This window comes from Grammomys surdaster, unplaced genomic scaffold, assembly GCF_004785775.1.
Source record: "Grammomys surdaster isolate TR1022 unplaced genomic scaffold, NIH_TR_1.0 125672, whole genome shotgun sequence".
Classification (NCBI taxonomy): Eukaryota; Metazoa; Chordata; class Mammalia; order Rodentia; family Muridae; genus Grammomys; species Grammomys surdaster.
Genome location: NW_021620509.1, coordinates 876556 through 902784, shown reverse-complemented (window position 1 = coordinate 902784; position 26229 = coordinate 876556). Strand labels below are relative to the sequence as shown.

Sequence of the window (26229 nt, the reverse complement as noted above, 5' to 3'; positions counted from 1 at the left end):
AATCCAAGGATTCCCACCCCCAGCTCCCATCCCCAAACGTGGCCCGGGAGACTGAGGACTGGGGGGCTCTGGGGCACTAGCCCCACCTTCTGGTAGGTGGTGGGAAGAAGAGAAACAAGGATGCCTGGCTACTCACTGGAATGGGAGTGCCTCTCTCCGAGGGCGGCACCATGTCAGGCGAGAGGACTTGAGGAGGGTCAATGCCTTTACTGACCTTCTGCTGAATGAAATACATAGCTAGCGCGAATTGCTCTTTGCTTAATTTGCCCGTTTGTCTTGTATCGGCCAGGGCCCTGGGAGAGATGTGGGATGCAATTACACATCACAGTTGTACTTGCCACCAATCCTGAGCTACCCCTGCTTATCAAGCCCACCAGGGCCACAGCAAGCCCGGGCACTGCCTCCATGTCCCCATCACTGCTGATGAGCACCTCCGTAAGGATGGCCACAGGTGCGTAGGAGCAACACTCTGGCCTACAACCTGCGTTCAGGAAGAACCCCTCCGCACAACGCAAACCCCTCCAGTTGACTCTGAGGGTCAAGGCTTTCTTGGTTCCTCTTGTTCAAGGTACTCCAGAGGTGCCAGTGCCCAGCGCAGACCCTGAGTCCCTGGGCAGATGGGGTAGGGCGACATTCTCCTTCCTGTTCACTCTATGATCTGGAGGCCGTGCGTGGCCTTGGGCGAGAGCCACACTCTGAGGTCTCAAGACATACTCCCTGCCCACAGTGTCATCAACATCAGGAGCTTGCCTCAGGCCTCTCTGTGTCTGGTGTGGAACCAGGCAGAACAGGAGTATCCTAGATCAGCTGATAGTGCATGGCCTGGTGAGGGCAAGGACTTTGACTGTTGGTATTAAAGTGCAGTCACTTGCCGGGGTGGGCACAAGGCCTTCACCAGCTCAGTCTGCAGCAGCTACCTGCAGAGCATCATCCCAAAGCAGGCTTGGGTTGCTGTCTGAGGCTCCTCCACTTGAGTGGAACAGTTAGTTCTAAAGAAGCAGGCAGCCTGGTTGAAGAGGCAACTGAGTGCCCCCTTCCTTGGGGCTGGCTCTCCTCCCTACCTGGCTAGGATTACTCAAGATAGTTCCTTCTGGCCATAAGGTGACCAGCTCAGTTCCCTGATCAAGTCAAAAAGCAGCCAGGAAGCTACTCAAGGCTCTGGCTTAGGACAAGCTAACAATAACCTGAAACACACCAGTTACCTTCAGAAGGAGCCTCACTCTGAGACGTCAGCTCTGCCCAGCACTTAACAGAGGTAGGATGAAGGCAATTCCCTCATGCAGCACCAAGTGTTTGTTATACAGTAGCCTCCATCTACACTACAACAGCTGTGACTACTTGCAAGAGAACCCTGAGAACCAGCCTGATGGCTACTGACTGTCCCTGTGCTAGCTGGTTTTGTAAACTTTATACAACCTAGAGATATCTAGGAAGAGGGACTCTTGAGACAATGTCGTCATCAAATTGGTCTATAGGCAGTTCTGTGGAGGCATTTTCTTCATTAATGACTGATGGGAGTGGAAATCTCATTGTGGGTGGTGCCAACCCTGGGTAGGTGGTCCTGAGTCTGTAAGGAGACTGAGCAAACCATGGGGAGCAAGCCAGTAAGCAGCACTCCGCCATGACCTCTGCTTCAGCTCCTGGCTGACTTCCCTCAGTGATGTACTGTGATCTGGAAATGTAAACAGAAACAAGCCATTTCCACATTGTTTTGGGTCATGGCGTTTTATCACAGAAATAGAAACCCTAACTAAAATAGTCCTCCACAGGAGAGCAGGCGTTGGGAGGGCCACTGGACCCTCATCTATACCTCCCAACCCCTGTATGTCATTCTGACCTAATCTCATGTAGCCTGGGATCTCAAGAGGTACCAGGGTCCACAGAGTGTGGAAAGTTTACTGAAGAGGACCATCTGTGGGGTCACCAGCACATCTGGCTGACGTTTACTGGCAATGCAGCTCCCCCCCTTCCCCCCATCACACTCTGGTGACCCGCTCGACATCAGTGCATTGTACTTGGAACGTCCGTGGTACTCTTCCAAGTAGGACCTCACTGCAACTCTCAGGGCCCTTGTTGAGCTTATTCAAGTGATAGGTGGAATGACTGTTACAGGTGGCTGTGGCAAGGTAATGCTTGTGGAGAAGACTACTTCAACACATCTCTCCAGTACCAGACAAGGACTGACCCTACCACCCCGTATACTGTCACCTGGAAAATGGGAGCCTTTCCCACCCTTTTTCCCAGCCTCTCAGAGCACCTCCACCAACGTTTCCATCATTACCAGATGTGTGCCAGAAGGTTCTGTGTGAGGCCCGAGTGCATGAAGATCTCCTTAACTTCCTGGCCACTCACATAGCCATCAAGGTCCAAGTCTGTCTTCAAGAAGATCTCATCAAATCGCATCTTATCTGCCACAGGCACAACCCAGGCCACTGGTGGCTGAAACAGGTTACAACAGAGTGACTTATCTGTGAGCCCTGTCCCACCCCTCAGCTCTGCTTACAGTTCTCACTGACAATATCAAGACCATGCAGCCAGATCTAGGACCCTGGCTAGGAACAAAGAGAATAGAAAAAGATCACATACACAGACATGCATACAGTGTGAAGTTCGGGTCAGCTGGGGATCTCAGCTGCTACCATTTCTGCTCCCTGTAAACCCAGAACCACAGCATATGGGATGGTAAGTTGGAGACAGTCTCAGGATAGAAACATCCAGGAAGAAACTGCAGCTGCTAATCTCTGTACACACTGACTAGTTTCTAGGGTGGTTGTTGTTGATTTTCATTATATGATTATCCCTCAGCTCTGGTGAGTCTGAGGCAGGAAGATTAGGAGTTCCTGGCCAGCCTGGAACTATAGCAAGACCCAGTCTTAATGAGCATAGGATACATTTATCTGTTACTGACTGCTCTATGCTGCACAGCCATTCCCTATGCAGTCTCTTCGGGCTCAAGAGGCATGTCAGTACATGCTAGCTACTGAACTCTCATGGACACCAAAACTCTCAGTGCTTTCTCAACATGTACACAGACCCTGAGCACATCCTCCCAAACACTTTCCCCATCTTAACATGACTAAGAATGCCCGACTCGATGTTACAGCCGTGTGTAGCACATTATTTCCCTGTCCCATGAGCATTTGGGACATAATGTTCTCTGCCAGGACGGCCTTCCCAGCACCCAGATCATGGGCTTCTGTTCTTCATAGAAAGTCCTAGGTACTGTACCAACAAAATAAGTTCTTGCCCCAGTGCCGGAGCCAGGCACACTGGTGTGTGTCAGTGATGAGTGAGGGGGCAGGCCTATGGTTAGAAGGTGCAGCGCTGAACCCAGGCCACACATACCTGCTATGGCATGTACCTACCCATGTGTGCTCACGCAGTCAATAAAGAAATGTAAATACAGCAAAACAGCAGGAAGTGCAATAGCCTCACAGTACAAGGCCCTCATCCTTTCATGCAGCCTCAGGGCACTGAAAGCAGTCAGAAAACAGGGACCAGGGCTGGGAGCTTCCTCATGGTTAAGACTGCTTGGTGCATAAACATGAGGACAGGAGTACTGACTCTAGAACCACGTAACAAACAACAAGCAGGGCATCCTGCAAGTGCCTACACTACTGTGCCAAGAGATGCAGAGTCAGGGAGACCACTCAGGTGTGCTGACTACCAGCCCAGCCAGGAAAGAAAGAGCCCCAGGGATCAAGAAGAGACCTTGCCTCAAAGGAATGGGGAGACAGCAATGGAGGAGGACATCTGATATCCTATGTTGCCTCTAAACAAAGATGTGTGCACATACTTACACAAATGCATGCATATAGACAGATAAACAAATGAGTCTGTTCTCAGTGAGGTGAGTCTACGGGCATGCACAGGTTCTGTGAAGACACTGGGTCACTTCAACGGGGACTTGAGCAATGGAGGGCACTGTCCAGGCCCCACATACACTAGGGAACAACTCCACTTACCTGAAAGAAAGCTCATTCTGAATCATTTTACTTTTTAAGGTTCTTTATTTATTTATTTACTTATTTATTTATTATTTATTTAATGTGTATTGGTGTTTTGCCTAGATACGTCTATGCACCACATGCACAAGTACAAACTACTGTGAACCATGGGAGTGCTGGGAATTGTCCTCTGGAAGAGCATTCAGTACCCTTTAATCACTAAGCCATCTCCCCAGCCCCATAGCACTAGTTTTAAAAGAATTTGATCAATCTTTTTATTGCTGATGAGAAATGCTACAGAAGAGGCCTTGGGCACTGACCTGAGTCTGCTTGACGCTGTGCTTTGGGGACAGGCTGCCTGTGCTGTTGAGGCTGCTTACGCTGCCGTGGGATGGTGTGGAGCGGAGGCTGTCTTTGGGTGGGGGGCTGGCAGGCAGGACAGGCACAGCACCTGCAAATACCGTCTTCTTCCTCTTGGAGGGTGGGATGAGGGGTGGGGGCAGGACGGAGGGCACTGGCTCCTTCTCAAGGGCACGGTACACCAAGTGCATGGCCTGTGGTGCCAACGAGAAGAAAGAGGCTGTGGGGAAGGGGAAGGGGCCAGACACCGACAGACCCTCGTGCAGCCTGGGAGCCTCGGGATGCCTAGAGGCTCTAAGGAAGCTGCTAATCTTTTCTCCAGGCATCAGTCTCCTCTGCATCTTCCAGACATGTTCAATTTGGGCAGCGGAAGTGAGCATGGAAAACTGCCATCCAGACAGCACACTGTCTGTTCCTTCCCAAGATTTGAGTTACCTGTGGTCCGCAAATGTTATGTAGAAAATTCAAGAAACAAAAAAACCACATCCCTAGCACTTCTACTAGAGCACACTGTCATGATTGGTGTGAGACAAGTGTCTCGGGTTTCCCAGGACGACCTCATGCTCACCAAGCAGCTGAGGACACCCTTGGACCCCTGGCCTTCCTGCTGTGTCCACAGGATTTTGGTATGTCTGGCAAGCGCTCTGCTCCGTCCAACAGTCCAGCCTTTGTTTTAATTACCTCACTACAATCATTACTATTCTATTACCAGTCAAATCCGCAACAGCCAAGGACACACAGTGAACAGTGAAGCACACGTATGTAATAGATTTGCCTGAGTCTCTAGACACTTACACCTTCCTTCAGCAGGCAGATGGACCACCAGCCCCAGGGCTTATGATTCCCAAAGTTCTGAAGTCTGGAGGTGTATAGACACCTAGAGGAGACACAGAGTCTGACCCTAGAGAGGACAGTGTGAGACAGCAGGGACTGCTGCACTGCAGGCAAAGGAGAGAGGTGCTCTAAGTCATGCCTACCTATTCATTTATTTTGAGGCAAAGTCATGGTATGAAGTCGAGGGTGGACCTGAATCCCAATCCTCCAGCCTCAGCCTTCTGAGTCCTGACATGATTGGCACACTGGCAAAATCACAGATTTTTAAGGTTTATTTTCCTATCTATGAGTGTTTTGCCTATCTGTGTCTGTACACTTCATGTGTGCAGTGCCCATGAAGGCCATCAAGTCCCTTATGGAAGCTGGGAAGCAACCTGGGTTGTTGGGGTGACCTTCCTCACACTGTAGTAAGATGTGTTTCTGTATTTTCAATTGTAGATTATTGTACCAGCAGAGAGCTAAATGCTGGCAGGATTTTGGTATTACCATAGAAATTTGGCCCATCACCGGCTTCTGATTTGTATGTTTGTCCCTTCCCATCTACCCAAAACATGAAGATCAGGTAAACTCCTCACTGCCTAAATGCAATCTAAGAAATGTAGGGAATGTTGTCTCACTGCTTACTGGTTGCAATAATGAACTAGCGACACTAGCGAGGGCAGGAAGTACGAGCTGAAGAGGGAGCTGCCAGACAGACACAGGCAGGAGCAGGGAAAATCGAAGAGGACAAGGAAGGAAACAGACGTGGACTGGAGCAGAGCAGGGAGGTAAAGAGCTAGCCACATGGCAGGTCTCAGTGCTACAATGGTCAGATTAAGTATCTGGAGACTACCCCAGCAAAGGCGTAAAGCTTTCAACTACATAGACATCTCCATGTCTCATTTATACCTCAGGTGGGTTCCCAAGAGCCCTGAAATACAGGTCCTCTGCAGTACTCTTAAGCCCAAAGACATCTCTCCAGCCCCAATCTCACAGATTTTAGTCTATTGTAAAATGTAACTGGAAAGCCAGGTGCTATACACATCTATAATTCTAGCACTTGGGAGAGAGAGACAGGAGAATCAAGAGTTCAAAACCAGCTTCAAGGAAGTGGTGGTGGTTAAAGCCTTTAATCATTTAATTCCAGAACTGGAGAGACAGAGGCAGGCTGAACTCTGAGTTCGAGGCCAGCCTGGTCTACACAGAGAAATCCTGTCTCAAAAAACAAAAAACAGAACAGAACAAACAAACAAAAAGATCAGCTTCAATTACCTGAGCACTTGGGAGACAGAGGCAGGTGGATCTCTGAATTCCAGGCCAGCCTACTCTCCAGGTGAGTTCCAGGCCAGCCCACAAAGACAGAGAGGAAGGAGGGTGAGGCAGGCGTTGTAAGGTAATCACACTGGATAAGAGACTCTGGACTCTCCAGTATTCCTGAACCTTTTCTAAGTACTGGGATGATGTTAAAACAAAAGACCACAGCACCCACCAAGGTGAACACTTCCTTAGGTCTCAGCAAGGTAGGAAAAGGACACAGAGAACTTACCACAGCAAACTCATCACGGTCCAAATGTCCGTCCTTGTCAATGTCACTGAGGTCCCAGACCTAAAGGGAACAGACAGATCCAGGAGGGTGATGTGAGAAGGAAGGGCCTGTAAGGCTCACCCAGCACAACCATGAGATCAAGGTAATCACTGGCCCTTAGGGAGCTGTATACCTGTCTTTTAACATACACACACACACACACACACACACACACACACGAAAGAGAAGAGGGGAAAAAAAGAAAAAGCATTTAAGAACTAGTCTGTGAGAGGCAGGCAGATTTCTGAGTTCGAGGCCAGCCTGGGCTACACAGAGAGTTCCAGGCCTGTCTTGGCTATATAGTAAGATCCTATCTGTGATGGGTGAGTGGGAGTCCTCAGGGGGTGAACTGCTAAGGAAGGATGAGGAGGTGTGAGCTTGTTGGAAGAGGCGTGTCACTGTGGGTAGGCTCTGAGGTTTCAGAAGCTCATGCCAGGCCTCTCTCTCCCCGCCTCTCCGCCTTTGGATCAGGAGGAGTCTGTCAGCTACTGCTTCACCACCACATCTGCCTGCCCGCCGCCATGCTGGCCACTACGATGACAGTGGACTAAACCTCTGAAACTCTACACAAGTCCCCAATTAAATGCTTTATAAGAACTGCTTTGTTCACAGAGTCTCTTCACAGCAACAGAACAGTAACTAAGACCTGACCTAAAACGATCAACTCAAGAAACCAAAACAACAGTGCAGACACCCTACACTCTCTGAAAACCATTCTCTGATGGAGCGCTGAGGACCCTTCCTGCAGCATCTTCTCTTTCCCAGGCAACCCTTTCAACTGACATCTGAATCTGACCCGGGTCCTCTGCAGTACTCTTAAGCCCTAAGACCCACCCCCAATATCATAGACTTTAAAATCTATTTTGAAATGTAACCGGACAGGTGCTGCCCATAGTTCTAGAACTTGGGAGATAGAGGCACATGTAATGGGCATTAGGAGATAGTCTCAGAGCCACCGAGGACTGCAGTGTTTGCTGCTTTCGGCTCTTACTAGAGGCTAGGGCCTCTGAAAGACCTCAGTCCCTCTGTAGCAATGCCCCACAGATAACAAGCTTGCCTGACCCATATATACCACGAAGCAAGTTGCCAGGATGATGCCTTAGGTGCAGCCATGCCCCTCTAGAGGAATAGAGCCCAAAGTAGGGGGCCTGAAGCCAAACATTTTACATTCATATGAACAAATTTGAAGTTCATTTTTGAAGAGGGGCTCCTGATGCAGGATTCTGCTACACAAACCGGGCTGGCCTCAAACTCATGCTCCTCCTGCCTCAGCCTTTTGGAATTATAGGTGTGCCTTGCCACATCCACTAAAACTGAGGCTTTAACATAAATAAATCAAAGGAATGTACCATGAAGATGGATCAGGAGTTTATTAAGGTTACACCCAGCCAATATGGGAGACAGGAGACCCCATCTTAAGATAATAAAACCAAAAATGAAAGATCTAATACTCTTTCTAAATCTGTGAGATGAAAGTGCCTTCACCTCCAGACTGACAGCAGGAAAAGGCATTTCCTTAAAAACAGAAAGCAAGGCCAATGAAACAGCTCAGCAGGTAACGGTGCCTGCTGGAAAGTCTGAAAAGGTGACTCTGATCCTCATGTAGGAGTGAACCAGATCCTGCAAGCTTTCCTCTGACCTTCACAGATACACAGTGGTGTATACACATACTATGCACATATACACACAACGGTTTTAAATGTAGGCAGCATGGTGGCACATGCCTTTAATCCCAGCACTGGGAAAGTATAGTTGAGCAGATTTTTCTGAATTTAAGACCAGTACTGTCTACACAGAGTTCCAAGCCAACCAGGACTCCACTGTGAAACCCAAGAAAGAAAAAAAGAAATTTTGATGTAATTGTTTTTTAAAGCTGGGTGTGGTGGCATGCACTTGTAAACCCAGTACTGGGAAGGCAGAGACAGGATGATGCCTGGACTCTCTGACTCGTCAACTCAGCTCAGCAACTTTGTAAATTCTAGGCCCACTGAAAGACCCAATCTAAGAAAAAGTAGGTAGCAGTTTAGGAATGCTTCCGAGGCTGTCCTCTGAGCCTTACGTATATACGCGCTCCTGTGAAGACACTTCTGTTCTTAAACAAGTGGAAAGAAGCAAACACACAGGAGAAAAGGACTCATGGCGGGCTCAGCGCGGGCTCAGCGCAGGCGCCTTCCCGGGGCAGAAGAGCAATCCCGACACGCAGGGAGCACCTGCTGGTACAGTGTGTGATGGTGGGAGAAAGGTGACTGTTAACAGCCAAGCATACTGCAGTGCAGGATGGGAAAGCACCCAGCCCAGCCCCTTACCCTGCCCAGCACATCCAGAGGTAGTTTTGAGTTCATGAGGACCGGCTTGACCTTGTCTCCAGAAAGTAGTCCATTGACTGGTAGAAGGCTTTCAAAGATGCCATCAAACTTTGCCTTCTCCTCCACCTACCAGGAAAGAAGAAGCCAAACCCAGTAAGAGCAAGCAGCTCAGATCCATACCCAGATCTGCCTACCCAGAACTCAGCTGTACCAGTGAGAGCAAGATGTCTGGGTTTCCAGGGAGAATTTATGGCCTGGGAGGAACCGCTCCCTGGCACCATGGGCCTAGGGGTCATGGGGAGCAGAGGCCAGTAGGGTGATGTTTCCCTCTGGAGTGAACATGACCAAAGTCAACCTCTAGTGGAACCAATGGCACAGCTTCTCATTCCAGCATTCAAGACAGAGCTAGGAAGATGGAGGGCTTGAAGCCAGCCTGTGCTATATGGGGACAAACTGTCTCAAATGTCAACCTAAGTGCCAACGTTTTGCTTCTCATATTGCAAACACAAGACGAGATGGGGCTCAATGCAGTAAAGGCTTGAGTGCCAATCTCATCATCCAGAAAATGGGTTTGGAAAAGAGTGCTAGTGCAGTGGCTTAGGTGCACAGAGTACCCATGAAGCATGCACACAAAGCCCTGGACTCCATCCCCACATGTATAATCCACCTGCAATTCCAGCACTCAGTTCAAGGTGGAGGCAGGAGGATCAGGAGTTCAAGATCACTCTTGGCTGCACAGCAAGTTTGAATACATGAGATCCTGTCTCAGAGAAACAAACTAACAGGGCTAAGGATGTAGCTTGGTGGTGAAGCCCTTGCCCGAGAAGCTCAAAGCTGTCCAAGAGATGGCTAACAGGATCAAGGAAGAAGGGAGAAGAACATGAATCATGGGGGCAGGGCTGTCACCATTCTGAGAGCATCCACAGCCCACACTTGTAGGTCCAACTCTGGCTCAGAAGTCATAGGTTTTATGAACATGTATCTCGAGTTCTAACTTACTTATTTTGTGTACAAACATTTGAGTGGGAACACACACACCATGGTACTTGTATGGAAGTCAGAAGACAGTTCTTTCCTCCTGTCACATGGATTCCAGGATCACTACACTTGGCAGCCAACACTTCTATTCACTGAGCCATCTCGCCAGCCCATCTTTTTTGCTTTTGTGACAGGTTCTTCCCTACATGACCCATGCTGGCCTTAAACATGTGATCTGTCCTCCAGCCTCAAGTTCCCAAGTATTGGGGATGACAAGCCTGTGCCACTGTGATAAAACAGTGACTGAGACAGAAGCTGGTACCAGGAACTGGGGTACTGCTATGAAGTCCTTACCATGCTGCTTGTTGCTGCAATGTGAACTTTGGGACTTTAGGAAAGTAGAATGATTTAAGTGGGGGTTTAATGGACCATCCCAGTAGGAGCATAGCAGACGGTGCTGAGGGTGATGTGAACTGTGGAAAAAGAATATTAGTATGTGGCCTAGAGATCATTCTGTAAGATGTGACCAAAAAAAAAAAAAAAAAAAAAGTGGTCCTTCTCTGAAAAATCCACCTGGAGCTAAATTAAAGAGTTTGGGATGAACATGGTCCTGGCTGGCAGAGGAGCTATCAGGGCAGCAGTCTAGGACTGACTCTGTCCTGTGGTCGGCGCTGGTGCTTCTTTTTCTCTCTTTTTTAACTCTTATGTATTGCATGTATTGCATCCATGCAGTTTCCCCTCCCCTTCTCATCCTGATCCTTCCCCACGCCCCATCCACTCCTCCTCCTTTGCCCTTCAGAAAGGGCAGGCCTCCCAGAGAGATCATCTATAGTAAAAAGGAGTAAGCTGAAAGGAAAAATACAAACGGTAGAGCCTGAGGAGAAGCGTTCCAGGAGCTGTGATGGAGCTGAGTCTAGTGCTTACCAAGAGACAAGGGCAAGACCCAACCCAGTTAAGCTTCTAACTTCTGAATTTTAAAAGAGTTTAGGGCCAGGCATGGTAGTGTTGCCTATAATCTCAGCACTCAGAGGCAGGGGAAGGCAGATCTCTGAGTTAAAGGCCATCCCAGAGTACACAGCAAATTCCAGGACAACCAAGATTAAAGCTTAGGTAGTGAGGGAAACCATCAAAAACAGAAAGCTGGTTGAAGATGTAACCGAATGTTCCAGCCCAGGTTAAGAAGCAGAACTTGGCTATATGGCTCTGGTTTTGGAGGAAAAGATACAAGAAAGGGGTTATAGAATCTCCCTCATGACTAAAGAAAGCCCAGCGGGTAGTAGGGGGTGCCCCTGCATGACGCCTACAGAGGCCACTGTGTGAAGCTGTGAAGGTAAAAAGCTTGGATTGCCTTAGAGACCTCAAAATGTTGCAGATGCCAGAGCCATGGGATACAGCTTCAACAGAGAGTGGAACCAGCCAATGAGAAAGAAGCCTGTTGTAGTCAGCAAAGCAGGATGGATTACAGCACTGAAAGTGCATTGATATCATACATGGATACAGAGTCTGGAGTTTGCCCTGCTGGTTTTCAGTCTTGCTTTTGTCCAGTACTTCCTCACTATGCTCCTTCCCTTTCCTTTTGGAACGGTAATGTACATCCTTGTGCCATTGTATGCTGGTAAAATGAGATCTACTTTTTCATTTTGGTTTTATAGGAGATTACAGTTAAAGAGATTGTATGAATCTCAGAAGAGACTTTGGGCTTTTGAAGTTGGCAGACTATGTGATAGACTATGAAGACTTTAGAAGTTGGACTGTGTGCATTTTGCATCATGATACAGCTACGTGTCTATGGGGACCAGAGAATGGAATGTGGCGGTTTGATTGAAAATGGCCCCAAGGGTTCATAGAAAGTGACTGCTAGGAGATAAGGCCTTGTTGAGGTAGGTGTGGCCTTGTTGGAGGAAGTGTCACTGTGGATGGGCCATGAAGTTTCCAAAGCCCAGGCCAGGTCCAGTGTCTTCCTCTTTACCTCTCCAGCACCGTGTCTGCTTGTACACCACCACACTTCCCACCATGATAATGGGCTAAATCTTTGAAACTTAAGCCAGCCCCAATTAAATGCTTTCATTTATAAGAATTGCGGAGGTCACCATGTCTCCTCAAAGCAATAGGACAGTGACTAAGACAGCCACCATCCTTGTTTGCTAATTTTTCTTTCCTAGTGGCAAGACCACATCACCTTATGCATGGAAAAGGAAGAGCTTAGGTGCTGAGCAAGCGTTTTGCAGATCAGTGGGCGCCTAGAGAGGGAAGAGTGGCTGGAAGACCGCCTGAGAAGGGTGTTTCCTGTCTATTCTGAAAAACCAATACAAGCTACACAGCCTCAAAAGCGTGCTGAGAGCTCAGGAATTTAACTGCAACCTCAAACCTTTAGCTCCTTGCTCCAAGACTCAGCTGCCAGCTATAGTAAAGAGATCTGAGAAGTGATTTTCCAAGCCGAGCTCAGGCATCGCTATTTTCTCTGTACTGGAGAGGTAGAAGCAGGGAGTCAGGAGTCAAGAGCAGCTTCAGCTACAGTCTGAGTCTGACATCAGCCTGGGTGACATGAGATCCTTTTTCAATAAGCAAAAAACAAAAACCTAAAGAGATAGAGAGATGGCTCAGAGGTTAAGAGCACCCAAGTGCAGTTCCCAACACCCAAGTTGGGTGGCTCACAATAGCTGGTAACTCTACTACAGGGAATCCCACGCCCACTTTTGGTTTCCAAGGGCACAAAGACCCACCACAGATATACAAATAATTAAAAATAAAATAAATTCTTTAAAAAAAACCTAATAAAATCAAAACACAGATATGATCCTGCAATACTATGGAGACATAAAAAGGCAAATGTATTCCAGAATGTTCTGAATAGTTTGAACGGCTTGTCCCTGTTCACTTACCCGCACGGCCCAGTGGGTCTCTGCAGATGACTGTGTGGCCATCAGTGGGCTGCTGGTATCATGCTGAGGAAGAAAGGCACATGTGACCAAAAGGATCTTATTCCAAAATGGGAAGGCCACCAAATGGGGATAACCTATGACCCCACAGCTCTCCTCCCAGGTGTGAGCCACAAGTATGCACACAGGGTCCATGACCATTTATAGCTATGCGATGCTCTGAACAGCCAAAGATGGGCAAATGAGCCATACCCAGCCTCGGGTCATGACAGTAACCAGATCCTGATCCAGGCTACGATGTGGGCAAGCTGAGGGAGAATGTCACATGCAAGGCCACATCCTGTGAGACTCCATTAAGAGAAACAGCCCAAAAACATAATGGGTGGCTGCCAAAGACTGGGTGATGGAGAAACAAAGATTAAGGCGTGGCCCAGGGCCTTCCTTCTGGGAGGTGAGAACTGGGACTCGGGCTGATGGCTACACAGCACTTTCACGTGCTTAAGTGCCACCCAACTGTGTACTCTATTTTATTTATTTATTTTATTTAGTTTTGTTCTTGAGATAGGATCTCACTGAGTATCTCTGGTTGTTCTGGAACTCACTCTGTGGACCAGGCTGGCCTCCAAATCAAAAAGATTTGTCTGTCTCCCAAGTGCTGGTATTGAGGGTGTGAGTTGCCATGCCTACTTGAACTTTACATTTAAAAACGGAGACTTATTTTTTATGTGCATTTCACTTGACTCAAACACAGGAAAGACAAGAGAAAACATGGAGCTGTCACTCACATGTATGCACACACACAGTACTAGGAGGGTGTGAATACTCACAAATTTTGGTGGTGGCATGGTGAGGCTCAGATTGGTCAAGGTGACTTCATGGCCACTCTGTGCACAGGCCACCAGTCTCAGTGCAACATAGAAACCCTGAAAACCCAAAAAAGAGGCTTCAACCCCATAAGGTAGGCCATAAGGTCCTCAGTCCCACTGTGCTGCCTGCAGCACCACAGCCAGCGGCCAGTAGTAAGCTCTGAGCACTGAACAGTTCCGAGCAAAGGTATTTCCCAGAGATCACGGAGCAAGCCAGCTTCTAGATCAGATGCTGGAGCAGTCATACACTCATGACTGATGGGTCAAACACACCTATCCTACTTTGTTTTCTGTTTTTGTGGGGCCGAGAGTAGGATGTAAAACTTTAGGAATACCAGGCAAGGGCTTTCCTCCAAAGCTGAACCGCAGCCCAGATATTGGATTTTAAAACAAATTGTTTTAAAAAGAAACTGCATGTATTTATTAGGGAGGAGGGGTCATGGGCATCCAGTGTATGTGTAAAAATCGGAGACCTTGGGGAATTCAGCTTTCTCCTTCCATCATGCGGATCTTTGGATTGAATTTAGGTAGCTGGGCATGGCAGCAAACACTTTCATCAGAGGTCTTGCTGACCTACTTTTTCTATTTTATTAGTTAGTTTTGCTGTGTTTTTAATCTATTTTTTTAATGTATGAGTGTCTGTTTGCACGTACACCGCATACCTGCACATCAGAAGAAGGCATCAGATTCCATCACAGATGGTTGTGAGCCACCATTTAGTTGCTAGGAATTTAACTCAGGAACTCTTGAAGATCAGCCAGTGCTCTTAACACTGAGTCATCTCTCCAGCCCCTTGTTGGGGTTTTTTGCTTATTTGTTTGTTTGTTTGTTTGGTTGGTTGGTTGGTTGGTTGGTTGGTTTTTTTGAGACAGGGTTTCTCTGTGTAGCCCTGGCTATCCTGGAACTTGTTCTATAGACCAGACTGGCCTCCAACTCAGAAATCTGCCTGCTTATGCCTCCCAAGTGCTGGGACTAAAGGCGTGCGCCACTACCATCTAACAAGTTTTGCTACTTTTAATAACGAGTGTGTGTGCATCAGTGTAAGTACCCTTGGGTGCACAAGTGTCAGATTTCCTGGAGCCGGAGTTACAGGCAACTGTGAGCACCCGGTGTGGGTGCTGGGAGCTGAATTCAGTTCTCTCCCAGAGCAGCAAGCACTCTTAACCACTGCACCATCTCTCAAGCTTCCTTCTTGGAAACAGGCTCTTACTATGCAGCTACGTCTGAAGGGGAACTCTCAACCCTCCTGTCTCAGCCTCCTGAGTGCCTGCAGGATCTATGTTCTGTGGTGAGCTGTCAACTTTGACACAAACTAGAGTGAGCTAAGAAAGACCCTTGATCAAGGAAATGCCTACATTCAAGTGGCCTGTGGACATATCTGTGGAACATTTACCTAATTAATGATTCATGGCACCACCCCTGGGCTGGTGGTCCTGAGTTCTGTAAGAAAGCAGGCTGAGCGAGCCGTGGGGAGCAAGCCAGTGAGCAGTGGTTCTGCACGGCCTCTGCTTCAGCTCTTACCTCTAGGTTCCTGCCTCTAATCTGCCCCGAGTTTTCATCAATAATGAACTATAACCTGTAAATCAAATAAACCCCTCCTCTCTTTTGGTCATCTTTATTAGTGACAGAGGCTGAGACAGGCTGAGACCCTATAGTGGCAGCTTCTCTCCTGGCCTGAAAAATATAAACCCCATGACTACTTTGTGGATAGTGTCAGAGCTATCCCTTCCATGGGCTGATCCATGCCCACAGGAGCGGTGGAGGAACACATGGTGTCAGAGAAAAGCTGAGAGCGGCAGTATGATGGTCCAAGCAGCTGTCAACAGGGTCTCAGGACCTTCACTAAGCAGCTGCACACCCCAATCTCAAGGAAGGGAGGTGCTGGTGGCTAGCAGATGGCCAGGCTCGAGGACTTGGGACACAAGAACAGCCTTAGACAGCAGCTGGGAGAGGAGCTGGGGAACCTACTAGCATCCAGGGCCAGGGCCACTTTCACGACTTTGTCAGCACAGCACCACAAAGCCTATTGCAAAGCTTCTGGTGTTCCTCAGAATGTACCTCAAGAGCAGAGACTGGGGCTCCAGGGGAGCCTGAGAGTCAGAGCATCCTGCATACACCTCCATGGTAGACTGCACTGGAACATGGCTACCTTGGCTACAGGCCCTGGTTTAGTGCTGTGACAAAAGCAGTCTGACGCTGTGTTAGAATTGTGTAAATAAGCATCCCTTGGGAGAGCTGGTCACAGACATGGTCCTAGAAGGGGTGCATAGGAACCCACCAAACTATTTTTGGCATCTTTACATAAGTATAAAACTACTTTGCCATAGAACAGTCTTTAGGCTGAAGACATAGTTCCATGTGTGGCTCATGAAGAGAACCAGAGCTCATTTCCCAGCCCCCCATCAGACAGCTTCCAGCTGCTGTCACCTTACCTCCAGGGGAATCTGACATCCTCTTCTGACCTCCATGGGCCACATGCATGCACACATACACATTTCTGTGTTGTTGTGTCGTCATCCCGTGTTTTGTGTGTGACCATGTGTGTGTCCGTGTGTGTGTGTGTCCGTGTGTGTGTGTGTGTGTGTGTGTGCGCGCATGTGCGCACATGTTCTGAATGGTCAGAAGAGGGCATCAATCCCTTGAAATTGGAATTGCAGATAGTTAAGCTGCCAAACATGGGTGCTGGGACCTAAACTCTGTAACAGCTAAACCTACTCTTTAGCCCTCTGTGTTTAGTTCAGTCTACCTGGCACAACAGTCTACCTACCTAGGAAGGAAGTCTCAATGAGGGCTGCTCCAAACAGGTTGGCTTAGGAGGAGTTTTCCTGGGTGACCTGAGATGGGGAGGCCTACCTGCACACATCCACACCACCCCTGGGCTAGACCAGGACTGAGGGAACAGGGAAAACCAGCTGAGCACTGGTTTGTTGCATTTATTATCTGCTCCTGACTGGATGGGACCAGCTGTTTCAGGTTCCAACTGCCTTGACTACCCCCAACCCAAAACACACACACACACACACACACACACACTCTCGCGCACACGCACTCGCGCACACTCGCAGTAGGTTGTACCTGGAACTGTGAGCTACAGGCACTTTTCCCCCAAGTTGCTTCCGTCTAGGCAATTTAGCACAGCAACAGGTAAAGAAACTGAGACAGGCACAAGACAGTCAAAGGCATGTCACTGAGTCAGGGGCCTAGACGTACTTAAAAACCTACATTCCACAGTGAGAACTCCTCACTTGAGCCTGGCAGCTATGTGTGGATGATAGCAGATAGTGGAAGAAACATACAAGTAATCCAGCCTCAGGGGTTCCTAGCCCCTCCCCACTCCATGTGTGCATATATACCTGTTTGTCCAAGAACCCTTTACCTTCGGGGTCTGCCAAGTCCCATATCTGTGGAGACACAAAAGTGTCTGTGAGTGTGAGTATTGCTCACCAACAATACACAGAACAGGAGTCACATCAACCACTTCTCTGTCATGGGCACTGAGACCAATAGCCAACAGCCCTGCCAGGCCAGGGTTATTTGGTGGCAGGGCCCAAAGAATGCCCTGTGCCCACTTAGCTCCCCAGAGTGAAGGAGCCATGAACATGGCAACATGAAACTATAGCTAACAAGACACCAAAAGCACTCTGCTCTGGTCTGCTGCCTATGCCTCGAAGGTGACTACTACCTGAGATTGACCAGGCCAGCCTCAAACTCAAGGAATCTATCACCCTCTGCCTCCGGAGTCCTGGGATTAAAGGAGTGTGCCCCATACCTGGCACTGTTGGCTTTGGTTTAATCTTTGCAAAGACAGGTACTATGTAGCTCAGGCTGATCCTTCTACTTTAACCTCTCAAGTGTGAGGATAGGCAAGAAAGGTCAGACCTAACAGCTTCATCCAGGCCTGTCTTCACACCCACCAGTTGCAGCTGAGAGATGTGCATGTCCTGGCCCTGCCCCAGGGAAGATCTACATAGCTGCTTTCATTCCAGGGATATAGGAGGCCATGCTTCATCTTCCCTACCTTCCCCAGAATGATGTCTGAGAGCCCCGATTTCTTCAGAAACAGCGCAGCCTCACTTGCTCCAACTCTCCCTGTGTAGGCAGGGTCCACCTGCAAAGAGACAGCAAGACTCGACACATCCATTTAGAGACAACATCTCCATGTGTACTCACAGAAAGCTGCTTTAAATGCATGCCCAACTTCAACTACAAAGATAATGTGTGGCTGGGTGCAACTCAGTGGCTGAGTTGCTCTGCAAGTTAAGAGGCTCTGGGTTTTGCCCCGAGCACCAATACATACATGCACACAGGAATACACACACAACATATATAAAGGCAATAATGGGCTGGAGAAATGGTCAGTTGGCAAAGGTGCCTGCCACCAAGCCTGACAACCTGAGTTTGATCCCTGGGACCCACATAGTTAAAGGAGAAAATTGACCACTACGAGTTGTCCCCTGAGCTCCACAGGCATGCCACGGCATGGGTAAACACACACCCCTACACAGAAAGGAAAAAGAAGATAACACTTACATACCTGCTTGTAATAAGACTCGTATAACGGATTTCCACTGGGAATCTAAACAAAACAGAAGAGTCATAAAGTGCTCACAAGCAAACATGCGGCCTGCCAACACAGAAGCACCCTCTCATCCTGGCCTTTTTCTCTTCAGGTACTACCCATGCTGGTCTTGTTTTGTTTCATTTTTGTTGGGACAAGGCACTGCTAGATAGCCCTGGTTGGCCTTACAGTCCTAGTGATCCTTCGGCTTCAGGCTCTTGTGTGCTGATAAACAGGCAGGAACCGCCACACCCAGCTTTGGGCCAAGTGGTCTCTTGCCTTAGCCTCTTAAGTGGAGATGACAATACAAAATGTTTTGCCCCAAAATATGCCCCAGTTCTAGTAAGGATGTGTGTACCCCGCATCTATAGCACAAAGGGCTCAATAGGCAGTGGCAGAAGCAGGGCCCCCTTTCTTTGCCTCCTCCAAGCCCCAGGTGTTGGGGGAGTGTCAGCATGTGACCCTGGGTCACCAGCATGCACTTGGCTGTTTTTAGGCCCCTACCAGCTGCCTGCTGCAAGGGTCCTCCTGGACACATGGCCTTGTGCTGAAAGGACCCACTCCCACTGTGCAGAAAGCCAAAGTACACCCCACATTCAGCCAGAATATGCCTGGCTCAGTCCAAACTCCAGTCCACAGGTCCCACTAATTACCTCCCTCACTGGCCTCAACAGGACACCTCAACAGAGAGGAAGGAGTCATCTGAGGGAGGAAGCCACCCCAGTGGGGAAGTACCATTCACAGCCACTAAGCAGTAGTGGGGTCTCCAGCCCTGGGGGAAGAGGTGGCTGAGGCTGGAGTCAGGACAGCAGGGGGAATTTAGTGCTACCCTGTCTCAAACAAAAACTAAAAGAAGTAAACAACCAAGCCACTATATGAAAGGGCTTTCTCTGTTGGGGCTTTTGGAAGACTGAAGTCCAGATGCAGGGAGCACCAACCCAACTGAGCAGCGGGGGAAGGGGCACCTTCTGGTTCAACCAGGGGCTCCATACCCTGAAGCTTCAGGCTGCTATCACCCTGGAAGTAACTCCCCACAGGAGGGTGTGTCCTGCCCACTCCCTCTGCCTGGCTAAATGTGGGTGTCCTGCTTGGCTATCCCAACCACCAGAGTTTACAGGAGAAAACTCTGTTCTTGATCAATGGCCCCGCCTTGGGTACCCGTCACAAAACACACCAGGGCTGCGTGAAGAGGGTGACTGAAGGGTAACTTAAAGAAGGCTGCCGTCCACACAGCTGTGGGAAGATGGAGGAGAAGGGTGCCGTCCACACTGTGGGGAGATGGAAGGGCGCTGTCCACACAGCTGCGGGGAGATGGAGGGACCTTCTGAACCATTTTGAGGGTTATCAACGCTTCCTTAAGGTCTGTGGAGCATGTCTTCAAGTCCCAGCATTCAGGAGGCAGAGGCAGGAGGATCTCTGTGAGTCTGAGGCCAGGCTGGTTTACATAGTGATGTCCAGGCTACCTAGGGTAACATAATGAGACTATCACAAAAAACAAACACTTCCTTAGCCTGGCCTGCCTGTGATACTGATGGTCCCTGTCTAAAGACAAAACCCAAACCAAGCAGAATGGCCAGATCCACAACAAAGAGAAACAAGCCCCAACATTCAGAGTGGCTGCCACAGCCGGGCCCACTCAAGCCTGTTCCAACCCTGGGACTGACTGCCTAGGAGCAGGGCAGCAGAGTGCTGTGGACACAGATGAGGAAACAGAGTAAACATCAGACATGAATCACACTTCCTTTTATGCCATTGCTTCCTGGGGACACTAAGCCACAGCTGCAGGCTGCCTAAGTGTTTACTGTGACAACATCCAGGCCTCAGTCCACAGACTTGGCCAATCTGTGAAATAGATATGAACAGAAACCGCAGTCACAGCTAGCTCATGATACAGGCAGTGGTCCTCAAGGTGAGCTCCCAGACTAGGACAGAGCCCTCCGTTTGCCCACATTTGCCACACAAACTACCCACACAAGTCTAGGGACCAGAGACCAAGTCTTTGACGGCAAGAGGCTGAAGGGCATGAAGATGGTCACAGCCAAGACACCACATTTTCCTCTTAAACCACAGCATGCAGGTCCTTTAGATCCCATCACTTTTCCTTCAGCTGGGTGAGACGGCAGGGAGAGGTCATGGAGCAGTTCTGCACACTGCAGCTTCAAAATACCACAGCTCTGGAGAAAATGGGAACATGGCAACCCCCCTGTGGAGAAGATGGTCTAGGGATCACATCCCAGCAGCTCCAACTCTGGCAGGGCCTAGCCTAGAGCAGGCTCCTCACAAGCCTCAGCATCCAGTTGACTCCTGCCATATCTCCTTCCTACGTGTACAGCTGAAACTGAGTTTCAGATAGAGATAGATCTTGGACCTCTGGGGCTGAGGAGATGCTCAGGAGGCAAGCAAGAGAGCCTGAGTTAAGATCTCCAAAGCATGTGTAAGGGCACCTATAATCCCAGCACCCCTTCTGTGAGAGAAGAGGCAGCTCTTGAGCCAGACAGAGCAGCATACAGTGGAAGGAAGGAGACAGATACCCAATGCCATCTGTCCTGACAGCTCTACTGTACTGTCTACACCACACTCATGCACACTGGCTTTGTTGTTTTGTTTACATTTTTGAATCTTTGAGGGCTCATTTTGTGCTTTATAGTACTCAGGATTGATCCTAGGGCCTCACACATGCTAAGCCAGCTTTACCTGAGCTATGCCCCAGCCACTCACTGGGGGATTTTAGGAGCTCTAGAGCCCTCAACAGGTAGCAGGGGTAAAAAGACACAAAAGACGATAAATGACAAAAGTATATATAATCCATTCTCCTAATAAATAGATCACAGTGAAACACAGTAGCACATGCCTGTTATCCCAACGCTCTCCTCAGGAAAGGAGGATCTGGACAGGGCAGTCTCGGGCACCCTGGAGTACTGGAGAGCATCTCATCCTCCTGTAAGAGGCCATGCTCCTTCCTCACTGCTCACTCAGTGTTTCACATCCAGCATTTTTATCTGAAGACTGTGTTTTCAGACAAGGCCATCTTGGTATGTATCCCTAGCCAATCTAGCACTCGAAACTTAGCTTGGGCTGATCTCAAAACTCTCAGCAACCTCTGCCTCTGCTCCCTAAGGCTGAGATTACTAGGAGTTACGTATCCCACCATGCCTGGCCTTGAGCTCCTCATTCAGTCATCCTATAGGGTAAACACTACAGGGCAGACAATATGCTACCTCCTGTACATTGGTGCGACAATGGATCTTCCCCCATGCAGGCAGTGAGTGCTGGGACTTACAGGAGCCCCAGACTGGGAAGTCTTCACTCTATCCTAACTTGCTGCAGAGACAGCCCAGGTGTGGCAGAGCTGGGCAGTTACATGGGCTTGTGACCAGGGAAAATGCACTCTTGAGGCGCCATAACAGTGTACTTTATAAAACCAAAGCAGCCAGTAGCCAGAGACTGAGCATACAAAGCCACTTGAAAACAGGTGCAGCCTGCTGTTTGCCCTTGGTACAGGAGGAAGGCACATCTGAAGTCCTGCAGGGAAGCCCAGACACGACCCAGAACATGGCCTGCAGAGGTGTGAGTGCCAGTCCTGTCATCCCAGCTCTTTGCAGTGGGGACAAGCAGAAAGGAACAGAGAAGCTGGTCATGGAAGTATGACCTGCAGCTATGGTGGGCTCTTTAAACCCTGGGCTACACAGCCATACCCTGCCTCAGAAACACACAAAAAACATTAACAGGATCAGGGCTGTGGCTCAGCTGGCAGAGTGCTTGCCTGGCATGCACAAAGCCTGGCTCCATCTCTACAACCACATAAATAATCCCAGCACTCAGGAGAGGTAGGGAGGACAGAGAGGTGAAGGTCATCACTGGTTAGATAGTAAGCCTGAGGCCAACCTCAGCTACATAAAGGCCTGTTTCAAAAAATAGTTTTTTGTTCTTTTAAAAACTGGGAGCAATGGTGGTGCACACCTTTAATCCCAGCACTAGGGAGGCAGAGGCAGGTGAGCTCTGTGAGTCTGAGGACAGCCTGGTCTATATGGTTGAGTTCCAGGACAGCCAGGGCTATGTAGAGACACCCTATCTTGAAACAACAACAACAGCAGCAACAAAAATGGGCTGGCAACATGGCCCAATGACTAAGATATCTTGCAAGTTTGATGTCTTAGTCACTGTTCTATTGCTGTGACAAAACACCAGGACCACAGCAAAAGGGTTTTTAGTTTCAGAGGCTTAGTCTCATTATCATCATAGCAGGAGCATGGGAGCACACAAGCAGGGGCTGTAGCTGCAGCTGAGCTGTAGGCACAGAGAGGGAGGGAGGGAGGGAGGGAGGGAGGGAGGGAGGGAGGGAGAGACATACATACACACACACACAAACACACACTCACTCTGGGCTTGGTTTGGACTTTTGAAACCTCAAAACTCACCCCCAGTGACACACCTCTAACAAGGCCACACTTCTTTTTTCTTACATTTTTAATTAATTATTTATTTATATCCCAAATATAAATAAATGGTGGTGCACACCTTTAATCCCAGCACTAGGGAGGCAGAGGCAGGTGAGCTCTGTGAGTCTGAGGACAGCCTGGTCTATATGGTTGAGTTCCAGGACAGCCAGGGCTTCCTGGAGTTCTTCACCCCATCTCCTCTCTCCTTCACCTCTAAAGGGAGCTAGCTCCCCCTGCTCCCCAGTCCCCCAGGCAATCAAGTCTGTACAGGATTAGGCACGCCCTCTCCCACTGAGGCCAGACAAGGCAGTCCTCTGCTACACATCTGCCAGGGGCCTCAGACCAGCCCCTGTATGTTCTTTGGTTTAAGGCCATGCCTCTTAATCCTTACAATTCTTTCAAATAGTGCCACTCCCTCAAATAGATTGTCTACAAGGGCCATTTTCATTCATACCACCACACCTGGTGACCTAGCCTCAATCCCCAGAACCTATATAAAGATGGAAGAAAAGGAGTAGCTCCATATATACACTGTGTCCTCTGACAGCTATACACATATTGTGCCCACTCTGACCTCCACACACAATGTGGCACATGCTCTACCTCCTCCATACTAATAAAATTATTTTAAAAATAACAAGGAAACCGAGCTGTGGCTCAGCAGAACATCAATTTGCACAGACAAGGTCCTAGGTTTTATTCTCAGCGCTTAAACAAATAAATAAATAAATAAAGGTAAAAATGAGGAACAAGATAGACCATAAAGAAGGGCAGGCCACACGAGGTCAGGAGGACAACGTTCCCCACTCGCAGCTGTGCTGGGAGAACATCTGGCTGCAAAATGTCCAGTCAACAGGGCTTCCTACTGGGGCTCTTTCAGGTTATGGGTACTTTTCATATCACACAGCACCATCTTCTGGATAGGACTCAAATCTAAGCACAGAACTCAGCTGTTTCCAAGAGCCTTCCACACATAGCCAAGCGAGCCTCCTAGTATATTTCATGCATGCCAATCCCAAAAGGTCAGGTGTGCAACTTCCTGTCTGTAGAGCCATGCCTGTAACGAACTATTGTACTGTGGAGCACTCCCACTTGGGGTTCTAAGCAAAACAATATGTAGCCTGCATTACAGAACAGAATGAGGTGTCAGCCTTGCTGTCTACTCAACAAAGTCAAGATCAGCCATGGAACAGAGCTGGCAGAGGCAGACAAACAAATTCTGGGTCCTGCTCTGGAGCTGAAACAATGCAATTGCAGACACTAACCTGTGTGTCCCAGATGTGCAGGCTTAAGCCACTTCCCTCAACTCCAGCCAGACTTCTGCTAACTGTGGAATCATTCTCAGACTGATACAGAACGGCAGAACTAAAAACCACGCCTGTGCATGTGTAAGCCTCAGTGCTTCCAGGTGTCAGAGGACACCTTTTAAGAGCCAGTTCTCATTCACCATGGAGGTCCCAGGGCTCAAATTTGAATCATCAGCTTGGTGGCAAGCACCTTTAGCAGCTTCTTAATTTTTAAAAAATGTAAAAAAAATAGCTGGGCAGTGGTGGCACATGCCTTTAATACCAGTGTTCAGAAGGCAGAGGCAGTCAGATCTCTGAGGCCAGCCACATCTACAGAGAGAGTTCTAGGACAGCCAGGAGCTCTCTACACAAAGAAACCCTGTCTCAAAAAGCCTGTTGTGTACATGGGCTGGAGAGATAGCTCAGTGGTTAAGAGAACTGATTGCTCTTCCAGAGGTCCTGAGTTCAATTCCCAGCACCAACATGGTGGCTCACAACCATCTGTAATAGGATCTGATGCCCTCTTCTAGTAGTGTGTCTGAAAAACAGCTACAATGTACTCATATAAATTAATACATCTTTAAAAAAAAAACTGTGTACATGTGTGTTAGAGGACAGGTTCGTCTCCTACCTTGTGGGTCCAAGAGACTGAACTCAGGGTTGTCAGGCTTGGCAGCAAGTGCCTTTACCTACTGAGCCATCTTGTCAGCCGCCCACCCCTTTTTAAAGAATCAATGGTGGAAGATGCTGGAGAGACAGCTTAGTGGTTAAGAGCACATACTGGGCTTGCAAAGACCTGAAAAAAGGCTCACAGCTGCCATAATTTAAGTTCTAGGCAACCAATACCTCCTCTGACCTCCAAAAGTACCACCTTTATGTACATTTCACACAAACTCATGCAAGAACACACACAAAGAAAAATAAACAAGTCAGAAGAAGAGAAAGAAGAGGAAGAAAGGCTAATGTGTCTGACTAAAGCTTTCTGCAGCCATGTCAATCAAGGAGATATAACAGGCAGAAGACAAGTGTGTACCATGCAGCGTTAACAGAGCCTAGACATAACTGTGAGACATGCTCACTAAGATCTGTTTGCTCATTGTTATCATTATTATTTTGGCATTTTGAGACAGGATGCCAATATGTAGCCAAGGCTGTCCTTGAACTCACTATGCAGCTCAGGCTTGCCTCAGCTCCCAGCAGTAACAGTCATCCTGCCTCAGCCTCCAAAGCACTGGGATTGCAGATGTGCAGACAGCACCACACTGCCCTACACGACCACCCACCTCCATGTTTGCAATGCTAGAGATGGAAGCTTGAGTTAGTGCTCTAGGCAAGGGCTCCATCACAGAGCTACAGTTCTAAGTAACCCTGTTCCAACGAAGCCTAGTAAAAGCGGAGCAGGAGAGATGGCCAATGGCTAAAGGTGCTCGCCCCAAGTCTGACCCCTACTCTTGCAAGTTGTTCTCTGACCTCCACACAGTAAGTGTCATTCTTTTTTAAGTAGAAGTAGAAGCCAAACCAGGAGCCTCATCCGAAGGCGGGGGGGGGCGGCCCTCCGCGGGGCAGGGGAGCTGGAAGAAGGACAGTTTTCAGCACAGTGCTGGAGCAACACAGAACAAAGTGGCTCTCAGCCTGATGGTCACATATATAAAAGATACAGGTGAAAACTCAAATGATCATGACTTCAGTATAAAATGTAAAAATATAAAACATTTAGGAAAAATCTTTAGAATTCGGGGATAGATGAAGACAGAAAAGCTGGGATGCCTGCTGCACATGTACAGAACCTAGGCTGCACACCGAGGCCAGTTCATCCCTAACGCTTACTGAGTATGCCATGACCCAGGTTCCCATCAGCCACACTTCCTGAGCATACACGGTACCAGGTTCCATCCACAGCACTCAAGTGACAAATCAAAGTGACCTGATACTACAGTGAAAGATTAACTCGAGCTGCCCGAATTCAAATGCTCACAGAAGAAGAGTGGGAGACAAGGGGCTCAGGGTGTCTACAGAGCACTCGTCCTCCTACACAGCATAGTCCAATGAGAGGTAAAACACCCAAGGCCCATTCCAGTAAAGACACAGATGGGGAAGAGTGAAAAGATTCTGGGTGTCAGGAGTCAGCAGAGAAACCAAAACTAAATGCCCCTGGGGCGTCTGCTGAGCATGGAGCTGCTAAAGACCTCCAAACCGCACAATGCTGCAGCAG

At 48.7% G+C, this 26229-nt stretch overlaps 1 protein-coding gene across 5 annotated transcripts in view; it reads right to left on the bottom strand.

The window, feature by feature from the left end:
• The window catches only part of Eps15l1 (epidermal growth factor receptor pathway substrate 15 like 1), an 82657-nt gene that overhangs the window by 41686 nt on the left and 14742 nt on the right, over positions 1-26229 (bottom strand). For all 5 annotated transcript variants that reach the window (XM_028787794.1, XM_028787796.1, XM_028787798.1 and 2 more), the window contains exons 2-11: positions 18269-18310; positions 17753-17842; positions 17088-17135; positions 13696-13791; positions 12872-12934; positions 9012-9137; positions 6667-6726; positions 4268-4501; positions 2282-2439; positions 137-293 (exon numbers count right to left, since the gene is read on the bottom strand). In XM_028787794.1, the coding sequence (XP_028643627.1) occupies positions 137-293; positions 2282-2439; positions 4268-4501; positions 6667-6726; positions 9012-9137; positions 12872-12934; positions 13696-13791; positions 17088-17135; positions 17753-17842; positions 18269-18310 (1074 nt within the window). The remainder of the gene's footprint in view (positions 1-136; positions 294-2281; positions 2440-4267; positions 4502-6666; positions 6727-9011; positions 9138-12871; positions 12935-13695; positions 13792-17087; positions 17136-17752; positions 17843-18268; positions 18311-26229) is intronic.